The sequence below is a fragment of the Nylanderia fulva genome, unplaced genomic scaffold (assembly GCF_048542155.1).
Source record: "Nylanderia fulva isolate GAGA-0341 unplaced genomic scaffold, ASM4854215v1 Scaffold417, whole genome shotgun sequence".
Classification (NCBI taxonomy): domain Eukaryota; kingdom Metazoa; phylum Arthropoda; class Insecta; order Hymenoptera; family Formicidae; genus Nylanderia; species Nylanderia fulva.
This window is the reverse complement of record NW_028190496.1, coordinates 9,504-19,728: the sequence shown is the minus strand read 5'-3', so window position 1 is coordinate 19,728 and position 10,225 is coordinate 9,504. Positions and strand designations below refer to the sequence as shown.

General features: G+C 43.6%; 1 protein-coding gene across 1 annotated transcript; it reads left to right on the top strand.

Moving 5' to 3' along the window:
• The first annotated feature begins 2,868 nt into the window (after positions 1 to 2,868).
• Positions 2,869 to 9,814, top strand: LOC114937004 (uncharacterized). The gene is made up of 2 exons (XM_085486302.1): positions 2,869 to 2,904; positions 2,968 to 9,814. The coding sequence occupies exon 2, from the start codon at positions 4,175 to 4,177 to the stop codon at positions 9,410 to 9,412; it is 5,238 nt and encodes a 1,745-aa protein (XP_085342428.1). The 5' UTR covers positions 2,869 to 2,904; positions 2,968 to 4,174; the 3' UTR covers positions 9,413 to 9,814.
• The last annotated feature ends 411 nt before the right edge of the window (positions 9,815 to 10,225 follow it).

The following is a 10,225-nucleotide window of genomic DNA, read 5'->3' as shown; positions in this document are numbered from 1 at the left end:
TAATGCGAATATTATATTCTGATAATCTTTTCAAAACAAGTTCTAATCTCTCGCAGTGTTGTTTTATGTCTTTACCGGCAATTCTAATATCATCTAAAAATATAGCCACCCCGGGTATTCCGCACAGTATATTTTCCATTGTCCTTTGCCATATCGCGGGTGCAGATGCCACTCCGTACATTAATCGGTTGCATTTATATAGACCTTTATGTGTACTTAATGTTAAAATCTCTCTATCAGATTCCGCGACCGGTAACTGCAAATATGCTCGTTTTAAATCTATTTTTGAAAAAATCGTGCCTCCCGACATAGATGCGAACAATTCTTCCATTGTGGGCAAGGGGTGCTCATCTATAATTAAAGACGGATTGACTGTTATACTGTAGTCACCGCAAATTCTAATTCCGCCGTTTTTTTTTAAAACCGGTACGATTGGCGTTGCCCAATTCGAAGACTCGACTTTTTCCAAGATGCCTGCTTTTACCATATTTTCTAATTCTCTTTTGACTTTTTCTAAAATTTTAAAGGGTACCGCACGATTTTTTATAAATACAGGCTTTACATTTGGTTTTAATTTTAGATGAGCTTGAAATTTATTAATATTTGCAAATTCGTCACTTAGTACGTTTCTATATTTTTCTAATAAATTAGCCAACCGTTCTTGCCCGGACGCGTCGAGAGTATGCACGTCTTCTATTTCTAAGAGACTATCTTTAATTTTCTTTAACATTTTCAACTGATTAATCCACTCCCGGCCCAACAATGGATCTCGATCGTATTTAACCACGTACATATTTAATATTTTATTTTCATTTATATCTTTGACTTTTACTTTAATAAATCCGAGAGGCACGAAATTTTTCTTACAATAAGAGCGCAGTTTCAAACGCGTATTATATAATTTTTAATTTGGAAACGTTTCTCTACGCCATATATCGCTCACCAATGTGACCGCTGAGCCGCAATCTACGTCGAATGTCACTCTCTTGCTTTCTATTTGAAGCGGAACCGTGTACTTTTCCCTGTGCTCGAGATGCTCTCTGTCATCCACACGGAACACCTCTTCTAACAGGTGGGCCTGCCCTTTCTTCTTACAAACTTTTTGGAGATGCCCAAAACCTCCGCATTCTCTACATTTAGTGTTCCGAGGAAGGGTACAGCTTGGCGCCAAATGAGCCTGACCACACCTATAACAAACAATATCATTAACTTTCGAGTTCGAACGCTTATTATTTGTATACTTATGATGTTTGCCAAGATTGGAATGCTTCGAAGTCGCTGCGTCCTTCCTCGACCCTTGTTGTTGATTTCCTCTGTTTCCAGTACGATCATCACGGCCCTTTGTCTTCTTCTGTTTTGCTCCAGCTCCAATGTAGTCAACGGTCGTTTCCGATAGATGATTTTCTTCTTTTAGTTTATTAACGCCCTTCTCCGCCATTTCCATTCCGCATGCGATTTTTAATGCGGAGTCCTTCGTGAGATTCGCCGTCTCCAACAACCTCGATTGAATCCGATGATTCCTTAAGCCGAATACGAATTGATTCCGTAGTTCCATTGGTAGATATTCTCCAAATTTGCAGTGAAGCGATAATTTCTGGAGAGCCGCCATGTATTCCTGGACAGTCTCCTCTGTACGTTGCATACGCTTCCGATAAATATATATCTCGGCTATCTCTAGTGGCTCGGGCGCGTAAAATTCTTTTAATTTTCCAATTAACGTCTCATACGTTTGAGTATATGGATCGATAGGATCCAGTCGGTCGCACAAAATCCCGAACGGTTCTACGCCTACGAAATGTAGCAAGTAAGCAACACGTTCTGCGCCTTCCGAGATTTGAAACACTCGAAAGGCACCTTCAAGTCGCTGCAGCCAACGAATTAACGGCTGCCGCTGCGGGTCGAAAACATCGACTTGCAAAGGGTTTGCAATTGCTACCTTTGCCGGTGGATTTTGTCCCGATACCGGGCTTTGCGTACCTGAGCCTGAACTCGTCGTCGCCATCTTCTCTTAATTTCCTCCTTCTCGGCAAATCACTTCCTCTGTTGCGTAGTTTCTCGAACACTGTCGCCCATTCGGCTCTGGCAAAACTCTCGCCACGAATTCCACGTGGCTGATTTTCACTACGCCTACTAGGATCCCATCCTCGTCGCCAGCTGTTATATTCTTGTATATTCGAATATTATATTTGAGAGAAGGAGAACCGGAGTTAATGATTTGAACACTTTTAACCACAGAACTATTTATTAGTTAGAACACAATCGGAGTAACCGGAGCTTATAAACGGAGCATCCGCTCGCTACGCGCCTGTCCTGGTCTCTGCGACAGCGGGAGACGATGACTCGGCTAAAAGCCGGGCTTTAGACGATATTCGGGGGTAAACTAGAACGATAACGCCGAAAGGTGTCACGATTAGGCTCCTTTACCTCGCGGCGCGCAACTCTCCATATACATCTTAAATACATAACATATATATATTATTTTTATAAATCTTTAACATTATTTTTTTAACTTGCAAATAAAGTAATGCTTAATAGTGTAATTTTTTATACATTTAGATTTGATTAATGATGATAACCAAAACTTGGACAAGGATATCGAAAATATGGATGAAACAGCAATAAACGTGAGTGAAAATAAAAAGAATAATATTGCCTCTGAAGACCATGTAACTTCTGATGAAGGTATAAACAAATAATTTTTGGTACAATAAGGTATTAAACAATACAAGTCGATTTTAAGTAATCCCGCTTAATATATATATAGTGTCTATTAATTTATTAATTTAATATTAAATAAATACAATAATGATACTAAAAATTTCCATTATTTAGATCCTAAAGATGCTGTTAATCCAGTAAATAATATGATACCAACCGATATCATTTTTGAAAATTTTCCAGCAGGTAATCATTCATATTTATTGTTCTTTTGTTTATAGTAATATAATTTGTAAATTTATATTTCAGATAGTCAGAATATTGTTTCAATCCTGCAAAACACGATTGCGATTAAAAAATTATTGGAACAACAAAATGCATTTTTAAAGCAATTAGAGCGTACAAATAATTCGCTTCCACTGCTCTCAGCATCTGGTTCAAGCTGTAGTAGTACTTTTTCTCTTATTCCGAACAAACCTTTCAAGAAATTTACAAAATTACTTGATTTCGACATCGCATTAAAAACTAATGAGGAAGGACAAAAACAAATGGTAAAAATAGTCTACATTTCTTATTTCTTGTTTTTTGAATATTTGAGACAAAATTCAAGGTTCGAGCTTGTTGCGGAAACTCTTATTGATTTCTGCGATCATTAATTGAAAATCATATTCGAGAACGATTCTCGAATCTTCGTATTGTATGTGCGAGCTCAGGAATTTTGTTTGTCAGAAATTGGCTTTTGTTCTCGCTCTCTCGCCGAGACCTCGCCGAGGCACGGTGTTTGTGAGTCAGTCCGACGACGACCGGCAGCGAGAGATCACGCTCCGCTCCGATAATCAGTATCCATTATTCTGTGCTTCTGTACAATAAAATACGTGACGGTGCTTAGTGAACATCGGCTTTGCCTCTCTCCTTAACCGCCAATCTCAAGATCCCAAAAAACAATCCATAATTAAAAGCGTTCGCGATACGGAAAGAGAACGCAAGCTCACTCTCGATCAAGAGAACCACGCAACGTGCATAAAAAATCTCGCGAACATTTTTTTTGGTCCTTCGAGCCGGATTCTTGGCGTTATTGGACTGCAAGCTGAACCTTATCATATAGTACAGTGTACAGTGCAATTCTCAAAAAATTGCGGCATTACATAGTCGTCGGCATTATCTGAAACATTCCTCGGACTTCGCAAATCACGTGCGACCCACGCCAGTGAACACGTGCGCGCCCCATCTAGCCGTGCGCACAATCACACAGTGCCCACGTGAAACAACACTGGCGACAATACCAGTGCCCTACAGTGGCGATCAACACCTATCGTGCATGAAACAGTGCTCCGGAGCTGGCTATCTCTCAGTAAATGAGTATCACGATATTACACGCCATTCGGTGAGTGCTGTTGCACCGGAACAACAAATATTAAGCAAGTGAAGCGCCGCTGATCGGCCGCCGCATCCCTCGCTACCTGCGGTGCACTATCGCTTTCAATCAAATCAGTTGACTCTTATCTACGTTATTACAATGACAGAGTCCATTGATTTTCTGCTCACGGAACAATCATTCACCATCGACGCGATCAATCGCAGTTTGGTGAATGTCAAGAAGCTGTCCAAAGCACAGACAACTGTAATCAAACTGGAGAGCCGATTGAAGAAGCTTCACGATCAATGGTCATCGTGCAAGGCTATTCATGTGAGGATTCTGCATGCAGTCACGCCCAAGGAAAAAAGCGAACTTCCATACTTCGTCAAGGAGGAATTCTATGCTGCGGAAGAAACGTATGACGTCACCGTGGACCTGATCAACGAAGCCATCAAAAAGCTAAGTCCAACCCCTCCTACGCATGGTACGAGCGATCGATCGTCTATTTTTGATTCCGACACGCGTCGTCCGATACATTTGCCGCGCATTTCATTGCCTAAATTCTCCGGCAAATTTACGGAGTGGGAAAATTTTAAAGGTATTTTCGAGTCATTAGTGACTAATAACGATTGTCTGTCAAATACAGAAAAATTACACTATTTAAAAACAAGTGTCACCGGTGACGCAGCGCGATTAATAGCGAATATTCGAATTGCGGATGAAAACTATGCTGCTACGTGGCAACTGCTAACCGACGAATACGACAATAAGTTTGCGATCATTCAATCTCACATCCATGCATTTGCGGAACTCCCGATAATGCGATCGGAAACCGCCGCGGAATTACGCCAACTTCGCGACTCAGTAGCAGCATCTCTCGCTGCTTTAGACAGCCTTGATCGGCCGGTCAAATCATGGGATGATCTACTCGTTTATTTGATATCACGCAAATTTAGTTCTAAAACTAAAACCGAATGGAATTTAAAATGTGGTAGCCTGTCGGAATGCCCGACTTATAAAGAAATTCATGATTTTATGACCGTACGCATCCGTGGACTGACCGATCAGGGCATGTCAATAGAAAATTCGGCGTCCAATTCTCGCAATGGAAAACCGCGCGGTACCGTCAATAATGTAATTACATTAAACTGCGTTGAATGTTCCGGAACTCATTGGCTTTCGAAATGCGATAAATTTCTCGCACGATCGATAGATCAACGAATTAATTTTATCGACCAGAAACAGTTGTGTCGAAATTGCTTCCGGAAAGGTCATTCCGCGAACGTCTGTATGTCACGAGGTCGATGCTTACGATGTCAGAAACGACATCACACGACATTACATAAATTATTTAAAGCCGAATCGAAGGATGACGCGTCTCAGCAATTACCCGACACGAAATCAGAGACACTCGTACAAAGGGCGTCTCCCGTCACAGCTACGGTACAATCCGTATCGCCGAAAACGCGCTCGCCTGCGAATATTCTCCTCGCTACTGCGTGGGTAATCGTGCGGACACAAGAAGGACGTACTACACTGGTGCGTGCCCTTCTGGATCAGGGATCCACATACAGCTTCATAAGCGAATCTTTATGTCAAACGTTGCGAACCAGGCGTCAACGCGCTAATCTGCAGATTCGATGCTTCGGGGAAAAATACAGCGGATCGGCTCGCTCGCGGGTTCACATATCTCTCTCTCCAAGTTTCAATCCGCGAAAATCCGTCTCGTTATGGGCATACGCCTATGAAAAAATCACTTCATACGCTTCCTCTCAGATCCGGGAAATAAATTCATGGCCACATTTGCGCGGATTGCAACTTGCAGATCCTGATCCGTCGAGCGCCCACCAAATTCATTTACTAATCGGGGCCGATTTATACGGTGCTCTGCTAATCGGTGACATTCGTCATGGCCCGCCTGGGACCCCGACAGCGCAGTCCACTCTGTTCGGCTGGATACTCTCCGGACCAACAGGCCCCACGGATGCAACTCATCCTCCGGCTGACGTTCACAATTGCGTCGTTGAAGACGACCTCGCTCCCGTCATCCAACAATTCTGGACAGACGAGACAATTTCTGATTCCAAGCCTCCGCTAACGGAGGACGAACAACGTTGTGAGCAACATTTTGCTGCAACTCACAAGCGCGACGTACATGGCCGCTACGTGGTACGATTGCCGTTTAAGAATGGCTTACCGCCGAGTATAGGTGAATCATTTCAAATCACTTCAGTGCTTCACGCCAAATTAACAAATCGGCTGTCACGACAGTCTGAAATTAGAACGCTCTATCATGCGTTTTTAGCAGATTACGAGGAGCTGGGTCACATGACCCAGATCAAACCCTCCACTTCTAATCTTTCGGACGCGGCTTACATACCGCATCATGCTGTCCTTCGCGAACACAGTACCACCACGAAACTACGCGTGGTGTTCAATGCTTCCTGCCGTACATCAAACGGCACTTCATTAAACGACCATCTTATGATCGGTCCAAAACTCCAACAAGATTTAGCCGCAATAGTTCTTCGCTGGCGATTATTTCAATACGTGTACACAGCTGACATAGCGAAAATGTACAGACAAATCTCGGTCCATCATGAAGATCGAGATTATCAGCGAATACTGTGGCAACCCCCGGGTTGTGCACATATCAATCACTACCAATTAAATACCGTTACATACGGCACCGCTTGTGCTCCATATTTAGCCATGCGCGTATTGCAACAACTAAACGAGGAGGACGGGCACGAGTTCCCCCTCGCACAAACGATTTTTCGCGACTCAATCTACGTTGATGATACTCTCTTCGGCGCGGATGAAATCTCCGACGCCATCAAAACTCGAGATCAACTCATTGCGCTCATGAAGCGTGGCCAGTTTGATCTACGCAAATGGACTACAAACTCTTCGGAGTTGCTGGCAGACATTCCGCTTGATAGGCGGCAATCGGATCTCGCTATTAAAAGCGATGACTCACTGAAGGTGCTTGGGCTGTCTTGGTCGCCGCACACTGATTCATTCTGTTTTAAGGTATCTTCTGGCACCTCTGGTGCGAACACAAAACGCTCAGTCTTGTCGTTGATTGCAAAGCTATACGACCCACTCGGATGGGCGTCGCCCGTAGTAATTACGGCTAAAATTTTGCTTCAAGAGCTCTGGCTCGCAAAAATCGACTGGGACGATCCGCTCCCCCCTGATCTTCTCCAGCACTGGATTTCATACTATTCTGATTTACCCAAGCTCGAAACAATTAAAATTCCACGATGGACAGGTTCGCATCGAGATAATTTAGGAATGGAACTACATGGTTTTGCCGACGCATCAAAGCGTGCGTACGCCGCTATGGTGTATTTGCGCGTTCTCAGATCCTTTGACGACGTTCAGATTACGTTGCTATGCGCTAAAACCAAGGTTGCGCCTCTTAAGACGCTCAGTATCCCTAGACTTGAACTCAACGCAGCAGTTTTACTCAGTCGACTGATTAAATGGATTTATCGGTCTTTCAATCTGTCAAACGTTCCTGTGTACGGTTGGACGGACTCCACTGTTACCCTAGCTTGGATAACTCAACACCCTTCAAGGTGGCGTACTTATGTCGCCACTCGCGTATCGGAAATCCAAACCACTCTTCCCACAATTAAATGGCATCATGTCAAATCAGCTGAGAATCCGGCAGATTGCGCCTCGCGCGGCTTGTCTGCTACCGAATTTATGAATCACTCTTTGTGGTTTTCTGGACCGTCCTGGCTCCGCACTCATTCTTCGACGTGGCCAATTCAATCGACAAGCAAAGACATATCGATTAACGCTTTACTGGAGGAATCCTCCTCGGCGTCGGTGCATCTTACCGACAATGTCACTACATGGAATCTCCCGAACGACATTTCAACATGGACAAAATTGATACGGGTTACAGCATATCTATTTCGATTTGTAACCAATTTACGCAACCGATTACAGGGGACTTCATTGAATCTTTCGTCTTTAGAAGCGGCCGAACTCCATCATGCCGAACACTTTTGGCTTGAACAAGTTCAACGCCAACTGTTTTCTTCAGAATTGTCAGCGTTAAAACGAAAAGTTTCTATTTCAAAATCAAGCCGACTAAGCTCGTTACGCCCATTTCTTGGGCAAGATCAATTAATACATCTAGGTGGGCGGTTGAAGAACGCTCTGTTGCCCTATTCGGAATGTCACCCGATCATTCTGGCTGATCATCAAATCGTACAGTTGCTGATTGCTAATGCACATACGGCCGCCCTTCATGGCGGCACTCAGTTAACGCTTCGCATATTACGGCAACGTTATTGGATAATTTCCGCTCGTTCTCAGGTTAGAAAGTACATTCGAAGCTGCATTACTTGTGAGCGGCACCGAGCCGTCACCGCAGACCAACTCATGGGTCAATTGCCCGAACACAGAGTTGCGCCGTCCGCATCGTTCACCTGCACCGGCGTTGATTATGCCGGACCAATACCCTTGACCTTGCGGGCAGCGCGCGGTCAAAAGACCATGAAGCACTACATTGCAATTTTTGTATGCTTCACTACTAAGGCAATTCATCTCGAATGTGTAGATGATTACTCGACAGAAGGTTTTCTCGCTGCCCTGTCTCGCTTTACAAGTCGACGTGGGCTTCCATCCCACATTTACAGTGATAACGGCACGAACTTCATAGGTGCCGACAAGGAGCTGCGAAATGCTTTCCGCGTTATTATTCAGGATCCTATTCTGAAAAGTCAAATTGCCAATGACCGCATTACCTGGCACTTCAACCCTCCGGCAGCACCGCACTTCGGCGGGGTATGGGAAGCCAATGTAAAAAACGTGAAGTATCACTTGAAACGCGTAATCGGTACGCATGTGCTAACTCGTGTCGAATTTCAAACTTTATTATGCAGAATCGAAGCGTGCCTAAATTCAAGGCCATTGACGCCAATGTCGGATGATGCTTCGGACTTTACCGCGTTGACGCCTGGTCATTTTCTGATCGGTCGACCGCTCGTCAGCGTTCCCGAACAATCTGTATCAACGATACATCTTAACGCACTTAGCAGATGGCAGCTTGTGCAGAGACTGCACGAGCAGTTTTGGCATACATGGTCTCACGACTATTTGCATTCCCTCCAGCAGCGAAGCAAATGGCGTGACTCCAAGCAGAATCTCGCGATTAATGATTTTGTTTTAATCAAAAATAACGTACTCCCTCCTGCAAAATGGAACCTTGGTCGAATCGTCCAAGTGCACCCAGGCGCGGATGGTCTCGTTCGCGTAGTAACTGTTCGTACAGCAACCAGCTTACTTCAGCGCCCTATTACTCAACTATGCAAGCTGCCAATTGCTAACTGTGATTCTTTATCGCGCTCTACGACTCAGTCGATTTCTGTAAAATAAACAACACTATGCGCATTGTATATTCTTTAGGTTTAAGCATTGCGGCAATTGGGTCAAGCTAATGTTAAAGCTCTATTATTGGATTGATTCAATTGATTATCCATGTATAATAAAGTTACGAGACCACGGTTCTGAGCAAGGTTCTCTGCCATTTCGGTACTCATTTCGCATGCGGATGCATGCAAAGCGGGCGGTATGTTGCGGAAACTCTTATTGATTTCTGCGATCATTAATTGAAAATCATATTCGAGAACGATTCTCGAATCTTCGTATTGTATGTGCGAGCTCAGGAATTTTGTTTGTCAGAAATTGGCTTTTGTTCTCGCTCTCTCGCCGAGACCTCGCCGAGGCACGGTGTTTGTGAGTCAGTCCGACGACGACCGGCAGCGAGAGATCACGCTCCGCTCCAATAATCAGTATCCATTATTCTGTGCTTCTGTACAATAAAATACGTGACGGTGCTTAGTGAACATCGGCTTTGCCTTTCTCCTTAACCGCCAATCTCAAGATCCCAAAAAACAATCCATAATTAAAAGCGTTCGCAATACAGAAAGAGAACGCAAGCTCACTCTCGATCAAGAGAACCACGCAACGTGCATAAAAAATCTCTGGTAAAGTAATGTAAATGGTTAGAAAGAAATTGCTTTCAAAAGCAATTTTGATTGTTCAAGCTTGATTAAACTAGGATTATTTTATAACATTCATTATAATTTCATTGTACCATTGTTGAATATGCCAAAACTACTGATATCTATTTTTAAAAAATATATATTTAACCCTTTTTCCTTCTGACTAACTGACTTTAATTGAAAT

Excerpts from the sequence above, each read along its gene's own strand:
- LOC114937004 (XM_085486302.1), top strand. The coding sequence starts at position 4,175 with ATGACAGAGTCCATTGATTTTCTGCTCACGGAACAATCATTCACCATC.